The following is an 18,396-nucleotide window of genomic DNA, read 5'->3' as shown; positions in this document are numbered from 1 at the left end:
GGCTTTACAGAGCTATGTGAAATAGAGTAATGCCATGCTTCTGTGCCTGCATCTGGTTTTCTCATGATAGTGCAAGAGTGTAAGCACTCATGTGACTTAGCCTTCAAGCGCTGTGAGACACTACAGAGATGACAGCAGTTGGACGCAGAAGCAGCATGCAGAAGCCAGACAGTTAATGAGGCCTCATACTGGTCATGGTCTCTCTAACTTTGAAAAACACTGGTGTAGTGCAGTGTATCTCAAACTTGTGCCAAGGCACACTAGTGTTCCTCCTGAGATATCAGGTGTGCCGCGGTAAAATTGGGAGGAGCAGAGATGCTGGCGCCTGCTGACTACCTACAGGATATGCCTCTCGTGGCAAGAGGCATGTCCTGTAGGCAATGAGTGGGCGCCAGCACCTATCCTTCTCTCTTGCCCTCTTCCCTTCTGGCACTGGCGTCTCAGGACCCGCCTGGAGGGCCTTCACACACACACGTGGACATCGACATGATCATGTAATGCATGCGCGTGATGTCATCACAGCAATATCTGCACACTTCCAGATGCCTCTAGCCACGGCCACTACCTTTAGTGTGCCGTGGCATGAGAAAGTTTGCTGGACACTGGTGTAGTGTTATTAAATAAGAATCACATTGAGTACTCCCTGCTTCCCAGTTGTCTCGTAAGCATGTACCTATTTTGATAAACCCTACTTTGATGACCTGCATTTTTGAATTATGATGAATTTTCAGTTTCTTAGCCCAGCATTTGTCAGTGATGTTTAATTTTCTACTACAGTGTTTCTCGACATGCGATAGAGGCACCCTTAGGGGTATGCGAACCCCTTGGGGGTACGTGCACTTGCCGCCGCAGTTGAGGATCCATTCCCTCCTTATTCTCCTTATTGCCTGTGCACCTGCACCCCTCCGCTGAAGCTGCTGATATTGCCGGGGATCCCATGCCTTCCTTCCTGCCCGTCCCCCTCCACTGAAGCTGACTTAGAAGGCTTCCCTCTGATGTCAGAGCTGACGTCAAATGAAAACCTTTTGAGTCAGCAGGGGATCCCAGTAACCTCCTTTCGGTTGGGTTATTCTTTCCTATCTTCAGCGACACTTGTTGCAAGGACATGTCAGCAACTTTTTTAATTCTGCACGTGGCTGACCAAGAAACCTTCTCTCTGATGTCAGAGCTGACATCGGAGGGAAGGCTTGTGGGTCAGCGCATCCCTGCAACAAGTGCCGCTGAAGGCAGAAGGAGCAGCCCAACTGGAAGACCCAGAAGGAAGCGAGTTTGGCTCGAGCAACTAAGGGAGAGAGGGGATATGATCTGGGACAAAGGAAGGGGTGGGGGGAAGAAGCGTGTTGGGGCATGGGAGAGGCACAATTTTGGGACAAAGACAGGGGAGCATAAACTCGGGGCACAGAAGGAAGGGTGCACTAACTTGGGACATAGGAGGAAGGGAATAGAAAGGGAGAATTGTTGGGCATGAGTGTGTAAGTGAGAGGGAAAGAGATGTTGCATATGAGGAAAGGAAGAAATAGGAAAATTGGGCATAGATAAAGAGGAGTGAGATAGAGATGCATGGGGAACAGAAGGATGGACAAGGAGAAATGTTGGATATGATGGTGGAGAGGGAACAGAGGGACAGATTGAAAGGGATCCAAGGGAGAGAAATGTTTGACATAGCGATGGAGGGAGAGAGATGTAGCATTGTGCTGCAGAGGGGTGATAGAAGGAGAAATGGGCATGGGGCAGTGGTGAAAAATGCTGCCCATGATCCAAGGGATGAGAGAGGGAGAAATGTTGGATGTATAGTAGAGGGAATGGGAGAGATGCACCCTGGATATCTTTCTCTCTTTCCCCACTCCTTTTGCAGCAAGGGAGGGCATGAGAGAAGGACAGTGAGAGAGAGAGGGAGACATGTTGCCAATGGGGGTGGGGGAGAGAGGAAGAAAAGTTGGACTCATGGAGGGACAGAGAGATATGTTAGCTCAGGAAGGGAATGAGGTCCAAAGGAGAGGAAGCGTGCAGGAGGCAGAAATACAGGATGTCTGGGGTGGTACTGGGAGAGACCTCCCAGGAAAGGGACTTGGGAGTTCTGATCGACAAGTTGATGAAGCTGTCCATACAATGTGCGGCGGCAGCGAAAAGGGCGAACAGAATGCTAGGAATGATAAAGAAGGGGATCACAAACAGATCGGGGAAAGTTATCATGCCACTGTACCGGGCCATGGTGCACCCTCAGCTGGAGTACTGCGTACAGCATTGGTCGCCGTACATGAAGAAGGACACGGTACTACTCGAAAGGGTCCAGAGAAGAGCGACTAAGATGGTTAAGGGTTTGGAGGAGCTGCCGTACAGCGAAAGATTAGAGAAACTGGGCCTCTTCTCCCTCGAACAGAGGAGATTGAGAGGGGACATGATCGAAACATTCAAGGTACTTAGTAGATAAAGACAGGTTGTTCACCCTCTCCAAGATGGGGAGAACGAGAGGGCACTCTCTAAAGTTGAAAGGGGATATATTCTGTACGAACATAAGGAAGATCTTCACCCAGAGAGTGGTGGAAAACTGGAACGCTCTTCCGGAGTCTGTCATAGGGGAAAACACCCTCCAGGGATTCAAGACAAAGCTAGACAAGTTCCTGCTGAACAAGGACGTACTTGATAGGGATAGTCTCAGGCAGGGCACTGGTCTTTGACCAGAGGGCCCCCATGTGAGCGGACAGCTGGGCATGATGGACCACTGGTCTGACCCAGCAGCGGCAATTCTTATGTTCGTATGTTCTTATTGGATGCACAATCAGAAGGAAATGCAACCACTGACTTATGAAATCACCAAACAATAAAGGTTGGAAAAATTATTTTATTTTCAATTTTGTGATTGAAATATGTCAGTTTTGTGAATTTATATCAGCGGTCTATATTTTGTACTATATTTGGCTATAGTTGTTACTGAGGTGACAGTGCATATTTTAAAGTCATCTGCCTTGACCTCTTTGAAAAAAACCTGAATATAAATGTGCTTTGTGGGTTTTTTAATTCTTTTATTTTGTGGTTACCATTATGTATTAATAAGATTATGAAAAGTGGATGGAAGAAATTGCATTACAATTAGTACTATTGTTATGGGGATGGGGGTCAGGGGCGGAACATGGGTGGGGATTCTCGGTTGATATTTGTTAAATTTAGGGGGTACTTAGCTTAAAGAAGCTGAAAAACTCTGTTCTAGTATAAGGACAAGCAGTTATAGTGCATGAAATATACTGTAGAATTGAAAGAGGTTACTCTTCATGCTTTTAGTTAACAGGTCTGTAACAGGTCATTCCTTATCTTGTTCTTTGAATGTTAATTCACCCAGCTCTGATTTGTTTGGATTTAAATGCCATGGAAAGCTATTTAAAAAATATTAATATGTGTCTTTTTTTTTCCTTCTCAGAATTGGTTGGATCCTTCCAAGGAGATCAAAAAGCAAATAAGAAGTAAGTTTCAGATTATTGGTTTGTCCCTAAGAGATGGGGGACAGATTTAATTGCAGATGTGCAAGCAGATGTATCTCGGATTTAAATGTATGGTTAAGGACACATTTGTGTTGAAGACTCTGGTAAATGGGAACAGAGCTTTGGGTGTTGCCGTTCTAAACACTAGCACAGGAAAAGAATCATGGTTTTTCTCTGGATGTCAGGAATTTATTCTGCCAGGTTATGTCAGTAACTTCAGACTGAGATACTTTGTACATTGCTTTTGAGATGCAACCAAAGTAATTTACATATCACATACATTATGAATTATTAGTTGCTAGGGTGATTAGAGAGAGAGCAGAGCTCAATATTGTGGATTTTTTTTTGTAAAATTGCTATCTTAACATCTCCAAGGACCCATTTTTCCAACTGTCTAAAATACATACTTGTGTGTATGTGCCTTGCCTTCCTAGAATATGAAATGTACCTGGTGACCTTTCCTGGGATCTTGTCACCTTTTGGTTCCTAGTGGTCAGCATTTTTCTTCTTTGTTGTTCTGTTGCTGCTTTGTACTGGTATTCTGTTATTACTTCATCACTGATTTCCATGGCACTGACCTAGTTGGATCTCGGGCTCTGCCCTAGATGATTCAATAATAGGAGAATCTTCTGGTAGAAGGGCATGATAGCCCCTATCTGCACACAAGGGACTAGCAGTCAGATATTTTGCAACCATCCATGATAATTCTTTAGATTTTGTTAGAACATAAGAGTTACCATACTGGGAAAGACCTAAGGTCCATCAAGCCAAGTATCCTTTTTCCAACAATAGCCAACCCAGGTCCCAAGTACCTGGCTGAATCCTAAAAAGTAGCAACATTCCAGAGCTGAGATTGTGATGTCATAATGCCTCATTCCACCAATGCCTAAGAGCCAATCTCAGCAGTGATGTCACAATGGCTTGGCAGTCCTAGACTTGGCTCACATAAGAACATAAGAGTTGCCATACTGGGAAACTCATAAGTTTTCACCAAGAAGCGTTCCACCAGTAGAAACTACATGTCTTTTAACTTATCCCCCTTGCTACTAGACTTACCTTTATCTATCTAACTCTGTTCTACTTCTGCATGAAACTGGTTGAATACAGTTGTTTGCAAAATAAACAAAACAAGAGTCTCTTAGCTGTGTTCATGATCAAAATGAATTCTTCAGTAAAGCTTAAGCTAGGCCTAGGCCGAACTCCACAATTTGGGAATCCTCCATCCCCTTTATCTATTGTTTCCTAGGGACCAAGATATTGGGTATCTGTAAATAAAATGCTGTACGATTGTGAGCCCATTAGAGACAGAGAAAAGTACCTGCATAGACTATGTAAACTGCTCTGGTTGTATGTTCCTTTACCCATGACCCCTTTGCCTTCTAAGATTTCTGAGCATTAAGAGGTTAATCAAGGCAGAATTTTACAAGATTTGATGCCAATACTGTGGCTATCTCACAATATGAAGTATACTAAACAAAGGAGATTTTTTTGTCAGCGTTATATAATATGGTATTTATAGAATGTACAGCAGGGGTGTCAAAGTCCCTCCTCGAGGGCCACAATCCAGTCGGGGTTTCAGGATTTCCCCAATGAATATGCATGAGATCTATTAGCATACAATGAACGCAGTACATGCAAATAGATCTCATGCATATTCATTGGGGAAATCCTGAAAACTCGACTGGATCAAGGCCTTCTAATTCTCCCTCTCGCCGAGATTCGCAGAGGCAGGAAGATCTTCTAGCGGCACTCTTGGAATTTTAAGTGTAACCTATTGTCTTAGGAGTATCAAATGATGTGAGACAAGAAGACTTGAAAACCCTATAGAGCAGTGGTTCCCAACCCTGTCTTGGAGGACCACTAGGCCAGTCGGGTTTTCAGGATAGCTCTAATGAATATGCATGGAGCAGATTTGCATGCCTGACACCTCCATTATATGCAAATCTCTCTCATGCATATTCATTAGGGCTATCTTGAAAACCCGACTGGCCTGGTGGTCCTCCAGGACAGGGTTGGGAACCACTGCTGTAGAGAACCGAACAACCTGGAAATAAATGCTCAGTAACATGTAAAATATGATGTACAAAGCATCTACTCTGTTAATTTCAAAAAAATTAGACACTGTTCAGCATAAATCATAGCACCAGCATTTAATTTTTTGTTCAAGACTACTGTTGGCTAAATCTAGCATCTGTGGCTTTGAACCACATTCTCTTAATGCTATCAAGAAAATTTTCTGTTTTATGATTACAATGTGTCAGATTTTAAATTTGTATCCTGCCAGAGCAGGTATTAGACCACAAATGTGAGCTAGGATTTAACAGAGAGAGGAAAAATCTTTTTTGTTTGTTTATTTTGTTTACACCACAGCGCTAGTGTGGGTAGGAGAGGGAAAAGGGGGTGAAGAGGCTATAAAATAAACCCACCAGGATGTTTGGAAAAAAACAGTAGAGGAGATAAAATGGAACCTTGTGGAATACCGAAATTAGTATGATAGGGTTCAGAAACTGAATTTTTGAAATGCACTGTTGAAACTCTATCAGAAAAGTATGTTCGAAACCATTCGTGAACTTGGTCAGTTATACCAATAGATAAGAGTTGTTGAAGTAGTAGATGATGGTCAATTGTGTCAGATGCTGCTGTGAGATCTAAGGAGATAAGTAAGACAGATTTGTGTTGATCCAGGTAGGTAGTGAATAGTTGTAGTGAGTCCTAAAAGGGAATGCTCTGTGGAATTATTTTTACGAAATCCAGATTGATTGGGATGTAGAACCTGAGTTTTATCAATGAAGTCTGACAATTGCTGGAATACTACTTTTTCTGTATTTTTGCTAGGAAAGGAAGGTTAGCTATTGGACGATAATTTGAACTATCATTGAGATTGTTTTTTGGATCCTTGATAATCGGAAGGAGAGCAGAGTGTTTCCATTCGGCTGGAAGAGATGCAGTAGACAAACTTTTATGAATAATTTGAAGGCTAAAAGGCCCAAATATAGAAAAATAACGTTTTAACAGAAAAGGTGGAAAGGATTCGGTTTTGAGACTTTAAGATTTATAGAGTGAAGTATATGTTCAATCTCTTTTAAGGAAGGGAGTATAAACTTAGAACATGTAGCACTCAGTGACATATGCCTGATTGAATCTTTATCTTTTGTATTGGAGATGACACTATCTGAAGATATATCTAGATTAACTTTATCTGAAAAAGTAGAAATTTTGCTAGTGATAATAGATCCTATTGATATGATTTTTGCCTGAAATAAGTTTGCTAAACATTTGGCAGAGGGAGGTTCTTCCGTTGGAATAGCCGGTTTATGTTTGAAAATCGTTAGGTGTTTAAGGATTTTAAAAAGAGTTGAAGAATTTTTTGTTTTGGAGATTTTTTTTATGTAGAATTGTTTCTTTACAGTATTGATCATTTGACAGTAATGCTGAGAATGATGCTTATAGCAGTCCAGATTATTTTGTGTGGGTTTAGGACAGAATGATAACTTATTCCTGAATCCCTAGTAGTTAAAATTGAAGTAGATTTCCACCCTAAGTTAGCAAATGGGTCTACTATTACTGACATAAAGCAAGTTAAGAGGAGCATAAAAAGTGTGGTCACATGCTAGCTTAAAATTAAAAGATAAAAAGCAAATAGAATAAAGGGTATAAAATCAACCCAGTAACTCTCCTTTGTATACATCAGATTGCTTATTCCTGCAGGATCTCCTCAGAGTTTCTAGATAAATAGAATAGTACTTGAAAACCCTAAGAAGAATCTGATGCAAGTGCAAAACTACAGACGGTTTCTGGGGACAGCATTTATTTCCTTCCTTCTGCTTCAGGATACTGCAAACATTTGAGAGCCTGTTCTGTAGGCACTCCTCGGGACTGGGCTTAGGACATGCCAATATGTGCTCTCTGTAGTCTGAATGTCTTCTGATTTCAGACCTGCTATGTTCTCCCCCCCCTTGTTTGCTTCTGCAGTGACATGTAGGTCAAAACTGGGGAGTCTGCCTTCTTTTTAGCGCACGCAGGAAATTACCGCACGCTACGCTGCGCTTCTAGAACTAACGCCAGCTCAATGCTGGCGTTAAGGTCTAGCGCGTGGGGCAATGTAGCACGCGCTATTCCGCATGTTAAAACCCTAGCGCACCTTAGTAAAAGGAGCCCATAGTTCCAAGGCTTTCTTTATAAGGTTCATGTCGGTAACGACTACTCTGCTAGTTGGAGTAATCTGTGTGATGTGCCTCAGGGCTCCCTGCTCTCTCCTCTACTTTTTAATGTTATTTATCTTTGTTAGGTTTAAAATGATCTAGCCCCCCCTCCTATAATAACGCGTAGCGCGGGTTTTAGCGCGGCAATTGCGATAACTGCTCCGACACTCGTTGGATTAGTTACCAACGCTGCAAGCACTAAAACCCACGCTACACGTTAGTAAATGAGGGGGGTAAGTTAGGAATTAAGATATTCAGCTATTCTGATGATGTAACTATCCTGTAGGCAATCAGCCAGTGCCAGCGTCTCTCCTCTCCGCGCGTCTTCCTTTCCGGAACACCACCACCACCACCACTGGCAGCTCAAGACCCGTCTAGAGGGCCTCCGTGCATGCGCAGACATTGACATGATGATGTAATGCATGCATGTGACATCATTGTGTCGATGTCCACACACTTCCGGATGCCTCGAGCCGCAGCCACTATATTTAGTGTGCCGCAGCTCGACAAAGCTTGTGAGAGACTGTAATAGGCGGTCTATATTGCTACTAGACCTGCGCAGTGGTGTACACATTATATGCAGGATCTTTCTCTGTTGCTAGTGGCTTACAATCTAAGTTTTGTACCTGGGGCAAAGGATGGTTAAGTGACTTGTCCAAGTACAGAAGGACCTTCAGTGGGAATGGAACCCAGTTGGCCAGGACTTCAGTCTGCTGCCGTAACCATTAAGCTACCGTTCCACTACAGGTTTGCATTAGTATGCTACAGTGTATGAACACTTATGAAAATCTGTTTTGGAACTTCTCAGACTGTATGGGCAACTATTATATCTTCCGATATTCATTGCCAAGTACCAATTATGATTTGTGTATGCAAGGTTTCTAAAAATGAAAGCATGACTAATGTAAAATACATAAGATTAGCTAAACATAATTTTAAGGGGCCAGATTCACTACAGTTTCTCTCCTATTCTGTGCTTATGAGAAAAAGACTGTGACAAATCAAGTCCTAAATGGTTGACTTCAGCATTGCTTAATTTGCTTTTCTCTTCTTACCGAAGTTGTGTTTCCATTTGCTCATTCAAAATGTACTTTTGCTTGGCATTTTTACAGGTGGTGCTTGGCAGTTTTCATTCAATGTCAAATTCTATCCGCCAGACCCTGCACAGCTCTCAGAAGATATTACCAGGTAGGCAAAAGATCGCCTTCATGCAATATTTTTTTTTTTTTCCTAAACTCTCTTGTGTTTCTCATATTTCCTTGATCCTCACACATTCTTGATTCCTCCATGCTATGGATTCTCCATTCTGCAACAAGCTAAATTTAACTACCATTTGCACCCATTTTCCAATCCAGCCGTTCAAATTAGCTAAAACCCCTTGCAAAGTATCCAAGCGATTGATTCAGTAATATGGTTTGGCTATGCAAAAGAAAACAAAAAACAATAAAAAAATAAGAAAAAAATTCCCCCATCGCCAATGATGGTCCTCCTTAATGATCCCCCTTGGGAGAGGCCATAGGTGTCTAATCCAATCAGAGTCTTAGGCTCCTCCCTCAGCATCCCATGTGATACACAGGGAGGGGCCTAAGGTCTGACATCTGAGCAAATCAGGACCTTAAGCCCCTTCCCATGCATCACATGAGATACAGAGGGAGGAGCCTAAGGCCTGATTAGCTTAGATGCCTAAGACTCCGCCCTTTGTATTCCATGTGTTGGCAGGGGCAGGAGCCTAAGGTCTGACATCTGAGCCAATCTGGGCCTTAGGCTCCTCCCTCCATCCCATGTGATGCACGGGGAAGGACCTAAAATCCTGATTTGCTCAGACAATCAGACTGTAGGTCCTTCCCTGTGCATCACATGGGATACAGAGGGAGGAGCCTAAGGCCCAGATGCATGAGCAGGGGCTTAAGGTCCTGATTTGCTGAGACGTCAGACCTTGGGCTTTGCAGCCTGTGGAAAGTACCATATTTTTCGCTCCATAAGATGCACCTCACCATAAGACACACCCCAGATTTAGAGGAGGAAAACAAGAAAAAAGACAATCTAAACCAAATTGTGCACCCAGCCTCCCTCACTCCCTGCCAGGCTCTGCACCCTGTCCCCCCTTCCTTGACATGTAACCTACCAACCCCCTCACCTCTGGTGGTCTAGTGGTAGGCTGGGACAGGAGGGATATACGGGGAGGGTCCTAAATTCCTGATTTTCTGACAATCATACCCTAGGCCCCTCTGTGTGCTTCACATGGGATACAGAGGGAGGAGCCTAAGACCCAGACTGGCTCAGATGTCAGACCTTAGGCCCCACCTTGTGCATCACATGGAATACAGAGGGAGGAGTCTTAGGCATCTAAGCTAATTAGGCCTTAGGCTCCTCCCTCTGTATCTCATGTGATGCACACATGCCTAAGACTCCTCCCTCTATTCCATGTGATGCATATGGAGGGGCTTAAGGTCCTGATTTGCTCAGACGTCAGACCTTAGGCTTTGCAGCCTGTAGAAAGTACTGTATTTTTCACACCATAAGACGCACCCCAGATTTAGAGGAGGAAATCAAGAAAAAAAACATTCTGAACCAAATTGTGCACCCAGCCTCCCTCACTCCCTGCCAGGCTCTGCACCCTGTCCCCCATTCCATGCCAGGCTCTGCACCCTATCCCCCCTTCCCTGACCTGTAACCTACTACCCCCTCACCTCTGATGGTCTAGTGGTAGGCTGGGACAGGAGGGATCCGTCCCAGCCGACTAACAATTTTTTCCTCCTCCCCCCCACCCCCAAGGTACTACTACCATACACACTCCCATGTAACTCCAATATGTTGAAAATAAAGACAAATATATCTAGAAATCCACTCAAAAGAAGCTCCACAATCTGTTTCCATAACAAGGCACACCTTACCACGTGTCCTTTTAGCCTAGTTCCCTCCCCCCCAAGGCATGTGTAAGTTTATTAGTCCAAGTGTGCGCTTTTCAACTTACATTTTTAATGCACTGCATTTTCATTTTCATATTGCAAACGATAATCTCAGAATTGTTCATTCATTGAGCAGTTATGTCCTTCAGCGCCTACTGTTAATGGCTAATATATTTTGTATAAGTAAGCTTTTATGGTGGCTATTATTTTAATAGGCATTAGTTTTAAATGTTATGCACTGTAATTCTCAGGAAAAGCAATGAGAAGTCTACCTTTCCAGTCACAGCTTTCTACTTCAGATCAGAAAACATAGCAATGCTTTGATCTCTTCTTCAAATGATTTTAATTTGTAGAAAGCGCTTTTCTTTTCTTTTCTCTGGGTTATGAGTTATTTGTAATGATTTACTAGAAATGGAGGTTATGTTATACACTTAGTTACACCATTTATAATTCTGTAAAATAATACATGTATATGGGAGAAAGAGTTTATTTTGTACTACCTGTATTACCTTTCCTTTGACAAGGAATGAAACCATACGAAATATTGCCATTTCCTCGTATGTAGAGTATACTTTTACGCAAAGGCAGGAGTCCCAGCATACGCAACAGCAGCAGGAAGTTGCAAGTCAGCTGATGCCGGCGCGATGTAGCACACTGAGCAGGAAGAGAGACATCAGCTGACTTGCAATTTCCTGCTGCCGTCGCATATGCCGGGACTCCTGCCTTCATGTATCCGGCAGATACGCGAAGACAAGAGTCCCGGCATACGACACAGGAGCAGGAAATTACAGGTCAGCTGACGCCGGCGCCTCTCTTCCTGCCCAGAGTGTGAGATCGGGCATAAGACTGCAGGCCGCAAAATAGCACCCAGGGGAGTTTGAGACCGCTGATCTAGAGCGTAAAGGACTACTAGAAACATAGAAGCATAATGGTAGATAAATGCCAAATGGCCTATCCAGTTTGCCCATTCAGCATCTCCTGTCTCCTCTCTCTAGGACATCCTAAGTACCTGTCCCACACTTTCTTGAATTTAGATAGTCTGTCTCCACCATCTCTACTGGGAGACTGTTTCACGCATCTGCCACCCTTTCTTAAAAAAAAATTTCCTTACATTTCTCTTGAGCTTATCATGTCGTAACTTCATCTCATTTCAGAGTTTCTCCCTCATTTGAAAAAGACTCACCTCCTGTACATTAACGCTACAGAGATATTTAAGCATCACTATCATATCCCTTCTCTCCCACCTTTCTTCCAGAGTACACATATTGAGGTCTCTAAATCTTTCCCCATACACTTTGACAAATACCATTAATTTAATTTTGCAGCAGCCCTCTGGACTGACTCCATCCTATTTATATCTTCTTAAAGGTGCAGTCTCCAGAATTGCACATAGTATTCCAAATGGAGCCTCACCAGAGACTTATACAATGGCATTATCCCCTCCTTTTTCCTACTGGACATTCCTCTCCTTATTCACCTGAGCATCTTCCTGGCTTTGATTGTCGCCTTTTCTACCTGTTTTGCCACCTTATGATCGCTAGACATAATCACTAGTGCTACCCGATTCAGGAAAAATAATTTTGATTCGATTCAGCCTATTGAATTGGTTTTTCAATTCGATTTGATTTTCCTGCCCAATTGGGTGTTGTTTTTTGTTTTGTTTTTTTCAAACATCCTGGTGGGTTTATTTTATATCTTGAAACTACAAGGGAACTCACTTATCCAAGGTGATAAAATTAATAAACACTTTCACTAATCACCTTGCTTCTTTATAAAGAACAATATCACTTTAAATCAACAAGTAACTGATGTTGTATAGTGAACACTCAGACCCACAGCTGAGGTCCCAGTGAACAAATCACGGAGCAGCTGTTTTGAGAGACCATCATAGTTGTTCACAGTCTCACCCACCATACAAGGACTAAATAACATAAAATGAAATAAAATAAAACAAAAACCAACTTAGCTTTGAATGATGTGGGTAATCAATATAACTGCTCCGGGCTCCTCCTTTATTCTTATTACTGCATGCACATGCACATACACTGCAGACCCCCCATCCACTGGCTTCTTCAGGAGGGGCGCTAGAAATACAAAATAACCAAAATCAACACTAAACACATCAGTTACCACTACCTCCTCAATGTATTCTTAAACTCTGCAATTACACATAGCAAACATTCACTCTACGACTTACCGGCACAAAACACTCCATACTGCACACAGACAGGCTACTGACGACGGGTTTCGTCCCAGCAGGCCATGCTTTAAATACACACACCTCTCATTCTGTATCGTCATAACCGACGTCAAAATCATCACTGCCAACGTCACTATATAAAATCCCCTCTACAGATGGAACCATTCGATTTCATTGTTTAACCCTATAGGGGCCAAGGTATGCCATTGAAAAATAAACTTCTGTTTCAGATACAGCAGATATTGAGAAACATCTCCAGTTTCTTTATGGGCACATGCTAATACAGTATACTTCAAATCCTCTATCGAATGCTGCTGTTCAAGCCAATGGCTCACTAAAGGAGCCAAAACACGTTTGCATCTGATATTACTCAAGTGCTCAGCGATGCGGATTTTAATTACCCGCCGAGTGTGCCCTATATAATATAGCCCACAAGGGCATATGATGCAATATACTACTGCTGCAGAAGTGCAATTAGTACCAGATCTTAAATAAAATTTCTTGCCTCCTGATTGAGGAATTAACACTTGGTCAGTGTTAAGGACATGAGAGCAGTATACACATTGAGAACAGCACACATGAGGACCCCTGCTAATGTGTTGACCAGGGTCCCGATGTTTAAGAATTTGGCCCAAATTGCGGCCCCGAGTGTAGGCAAACAAAGGAATGTCCTTCATGCTCTCATGTACCTGTAACACTGACCAGTGCTTCAAAATAATTCGTCTAAGTTGTTGACTCCGACTGGAGTAAGGCAATACGCATACCAGGGCCCCACTTTTCTCCTTTTCTTGTGGGTAGAATAACCACTCCCGCTGACAGTTACGGGCTCTTTTCCATGCTGCTCTGACTACCCTGGAAGGATAGCCCCGTTCAATAAACTTTGTGTATAAAAGCGTGGCCTGCTGGAGGAAATCCTGCTCGTCAGAGCAGACCCTCCGCAATCTTAAAAATTGCCCCACCGATATACTGTCCCGGAGAGGTTTTGGATGATTACTGTGGTAATGGAGGAGCGTGTTACGGTCGGAGGGTTTCCTATAAAGAGTGGTGTCAAAACGCACCTGAGAATTAATTTGAGATTTTACTACTTGGATATCCAAAAAGGATACCATATTGGCACTCACTTTATGGGTGAGAGAAATATTAGGATCTACCTGATTCAGTTCTTTAAGGAAATCCTCCAACTCGTCACGCTCCCCATTCCACATGAAAAAGATATCGTCGATATATCTTTTCCACAGGCCAACTTTACTAAACCACCTAGATGTATAAACATATTTTTCTTCATATTCACACATATAGAGGCAGGCGACAGAAGGGGCCACTGTGGCCCCCATCGCCACCCCCTTAGTCTGAAAGAAGAACCTATTTGCGAAATGAAAATAATTTTGACAAACCACAAATTCAGCCAATGTACACACCAGTTCCTTCCTTTGTACTGAAACATTCAAGTTATTCATTACTTTCCTAATGATTGCCAGGGCCGCCGATTGTGGCACATTGGTGTACAATGCAGAAACATCTGCAGTGACTAACAGTCTACAGTTTTTACCCCCACTCCCCTGCAAACTTTGAAGGAAGTGAGAGGAGTCACGTACATAAGACTGAGCAGTACACACTTGTTCACAAATGAAACTGTCGATAAACCTGGACAGCGGCTCCAACACCAAACCAATGCCCGCCACAATCGGACGGCCCGGGGGGCACGTGAGGGACTTATGGATTTGGGGGATGAAGTAAATATAGGGGATTTTTGGGAATTCCACATTCAAACATTTGAACTCCCTAGCTGTAATAACCGCCGCCTGACGAGCTGTATGTAATACAATATCAATTGCTTTCTTGATATCTTTGGTAGGGTCAATATTAATCTCCCTATAAAAACTCACATCCAGCAACTGCCTGAAGGCTTCTGCACAGTATTGATCATGATCCTGTATCACTATCCCACCGCCTTTATCGGCGCATTGGATAATGATAGTAGGATCCTGCTGCAATGACCTAAGTATGCTAAACTGCTGTAAGGATAAATTGGAGCCACATTTGACATTTAGAGTCTCAGAAAGTTCAACGTCCCGTAATACTGCTTTTTCAAAAGCTGCCACAGAGACGTCTGGTGCTCCGGGGGGAATCCACTTAGATTTTGATTTCATTCCTCTCAATGGTTCTACAGGGTCAGGTGCAGTTGACTTATCATCAAAAAATGTTTTAAATCGTAGTACCCGGAAAAATCTGTATAAAGACACACGAGTTTGAAAGGCGTCATAATTATTAACGGGTACAAAAGAAAGTCCTTTAGTCAGTAAATCCTCCTCCGCCCTGGTGAGCACTCTCGAAGATAAATTGAACACTCCCGCGTTCACTTGCGGGGTAATTTCTTGGATCGATTGCCCTTGGGTCTCACCACCGGATCCACTATTTCCGTCGCCTCTGCTGGTAATTGGGTTGGTAACCGTAAAAAAGAGTCCTGTAACAGGGGCTGAGATTCCACTGACTTAACTGCACTTTTTCCTTTAGAAGTTGAATTATCCTCTGTATCTGAAGAGGACCCACTGGTAGATAGCTTAAACAGCACCTTCTTTCCCGTTTGTCGGCTTTTCCGAATGTTAACTTTCTTATTCATCCATGGATACACGTATCCACGTGTATAATCCATGTGATCCCGATGATATTTTTTGATCTTTATAGCTCTTTGTTCGCTAGTGTAACTCTTCATCTGTGCTTCCAATTCCTGTGCGCTTTGTTCAAAAACTTCCTCTGAATTTTGATTTTTTAACAATTCTAATTTTTCAGCCAATTCGTTCTTCTGCTCCTGAATGATGGAGGCTAAAGCGTCAACAGTAAGCAACATCAGGTCTATAGAGCAGCGTGTTAGAGTTAAATTCCAATTCTGAACATAAAAGATGTTATCCATAAATCTTGGTTCCTTCCAGATCCTTAACCCTCGAGGGACCCTCTGGGCATGACAGTAATCGACCAAAGTCGCCGAATGCAATTCAGCCCTAATTAGGGCTTTGTTCAAGGATTTAACCTCTTCCCAGGAACAGATGGGATCTAAATTGGCTTCATCAAATAGTCTAGAGCTGGCCAATAAAGCGGAAATACGATCGTCTGTGAGCCCCGATTTGGAGGCCCATCCCAGGGAAGTCATGATCCCAAATAAAAGACTATATCTTGAAACTACAAGGGAACTCACTTATCCAAGGTGATAAATTCACTTAAATAGCTCTGAATCTTCTAAACTACAAACCTCATGGTCTCATCCTGCCTATTATTCATCTACAGCTGGAAGGAAAAATGGTATGGCTACCCTTATAAGAAAAAAATACAAGATTTATTAGTCTTATCTAGCTCTAATGATACAATCTTCAGTCAATAACAATTCTTAATATTTATGGTCCCAATCTGGATTGTCCCAAATTCTACATGGACTTGGCTAACATATTAATTTCTGACAAAAGCACAAACCACATCATTGGTGATGACTACAATCTTATCTTGGGACCCTACTATAGATAGTCCAAGATTACATATAAGAATCATGGTATATTTTACATGATATAATTGACTAATTTAAATTAATAGGCATCTGGAGAATTTAGCATCCCAATAATAAAGAATTCACATGCTTCTCCCTTCGTCATCTTTCCTAAGCAAGGCTTGATTTCTTCCTCACTATTAGAATAATCTGTCCTCGTGTTACTCATTCTGAAATTAAAGACATTTCCATACCTGACCACACAGCCATATTAATAAAATTAAAAGGTTACACATCTACTCCTAAAAGCAACCAATGGAGATTCAACAAATCCTTAATTGAGGATGGATTCAAAGAAAATATACAGCCATAAAAGAATTGTTTGACATAAATATGCCTGAACACACTAGTTCAGTGGTTCCCAACCCTGTCCTGGAGGAACACCAGGCCAATTGGGTTTTCAGGCTAGCCCTAATGAATATGCATGAAGCAAATTTGCATGCCTGTCACTTCCATCATATGCAAATCTCTCTCATGCATATTCATTAGGGCTAGCCTGAAAACCCGATTGACCTGGTGTTCCTCCAGGACAGGGTTGGGAATCACTGCACTAGTTGACCATATCTTTGGAATTCATTCAAAGCCGACATAAGAAACATAATAATCTCTTTTTCAGCATAACTTTCTAAGCAAAACAAGTCTGAAATTAATAAATTGGAATCAAAAATTAAATCCATGGAATCATTACAGCAAGAAAATTCAACAAATTTAACCACTTCAAACTTCAAAAATTAAGATATAATCTGAACTTACTGTTAAGATCAGAACATACCTCCATATAAGCATAGAAATATACATACAGAGACGTCCTCAGATAAATTAAAACCCCAAAAGGTTAGGATACTGAAACCATGGGATCCCTCAACCAATTTAGAATATGACCACGAATTCTCTGTTTTAAATTTATCTAATGATGTATGTAACCTAATGAATAAAGGAAGCAAATTCCATAAAGATGAGCCCTGTACCGAAAATATTGAATGTCAAACATGTTCATGAATAGTTATTTGATACGACAGTACATGTAACTGATTTTAATTCATTGATCTAAGAAATCGTGTTGGAATGTATGGAATTAAATGACATGCTAAGTAAATTGGCTCACCAAAGATAATAATAATAATAAGAAGAACTTTATATATACCAAAAGAAGTATAAACAAATTGTATGTGATAAAGGAAGCCAGTTTCAAAAGCAAAAGGCCTTTATCATCCCAGAAGCAGTTGCCATGACAGCCTGCAGATTTTTCTGTCTTGAACTTTTTTGGGGGGTGGGAGATGGCTTGTGCTTCCACTGCATTGACTCCATTTTGGACTCTGATCTCTGTGATAGACCCAAGTTTCATCTCCAGTCACCAAACGATGACAAGAAAATTAACTTGGTCTTCACAGAGCATCTCCAAGTTCTCCTGACAGCACTAGAGCCTTGTGGCCTTCTGACATGGCATCAGCATTCTTGGAACCCATATTTTACTAATCTTGGACATGCTCAACTTTTCATGAACTGTTTTCCAGACTGCCTATTTCTTCATCTATTTGTGAAACCTTAATTTGTTTGTCTGATAAAATTAAATCATTGACTTTCTTGCACATTTCTGTGGAAGTTATTTCCACAGGCAGTCCAGTGTGAGGGTCATCTTCAATGGACACTCTAACCCGCGGCCCGGGGGCCACATGCGGGCCCGCCAGTTACTATTTTGAGGCCCTTGGTATGTTTATCATAATCACAAAAGTAAAATAAAACAGTTTCTTGATCATATGTCTCTTTACCTATAAATTACAATATTATTATTAAGACTTAGCCAAAAGGAAAGATTTATAAATTATAAAGAGTTTTACCTCATGCATAATCGTCATTTCTTTAATAAGACATTAACTATTTTTTTCTGAGGCCCTCCAAGTACCTACAAATCCAAAATGTGGCCCTGCAAAGTATTTGAGTTTGAGACCACTGCTCTAACCCATTTAAACTGCTTGCTCTACTTACTAAGGTCATGTGTTATGGATTTCCTTTGACTTTTTCCCTTCTTTTTTGAGAAATTATATCACTGAACTGTTCTCCAAATCTAACAGTT

The 18,396-nt window shown here is 42.0% G+C and overlaps 1 protein-coding gene across 13 annotated transcripts in view; it reads left to right on the top strand.

Annotated features, from left to right (window-relative positions):
* EPB41L3 (erythrocyte membrane protein band 4.1 like 3) overlaps positions 1-18,396 on the top strand; it is a 356,951-nt gene that overhangs the window by 198,863 nt on the left and 139,692 nt on the right. For all 13 annotated transcript variants that reach the window (XM_033933990.1, XM_033933985.1, XM_033933988.1 and 10 more), the window contains exons 5-6: positions 3,416-3,458; positions 8,791-8,866. In XM_033933990.1, the coding sequence (XP_033789881.1) occupies positions 3,416-3,458; positions 8,791-8,866 (119 nt within the window). The remainder of the gene's footprint in view (positions 1-3,415; positions 3,459-8,790; positions 8,867-18,396) is intronic.

Source organism: Geotrypetes seraphini, chromosome 2 (assembly GCF_902459505.1).
Source record: "Geotrypetes seraphini chromosome 2, aGeoSer1.1, whole genome shotgun sequence".
In the NCBI taxonomy this organism is placed as follows: domain Eukaryota; kingdom Metazoa; phylum Chordata; class Amphibia; order Gymnophiona; family Dermophiidae; genus Geotrypetes; species Geotrypetes seraphini.
The sequence above is the reverse complement of the archived record's forward strand: the minus strand, read 5'-3'. Positions and strand labels throughout refer to the sequence as shown.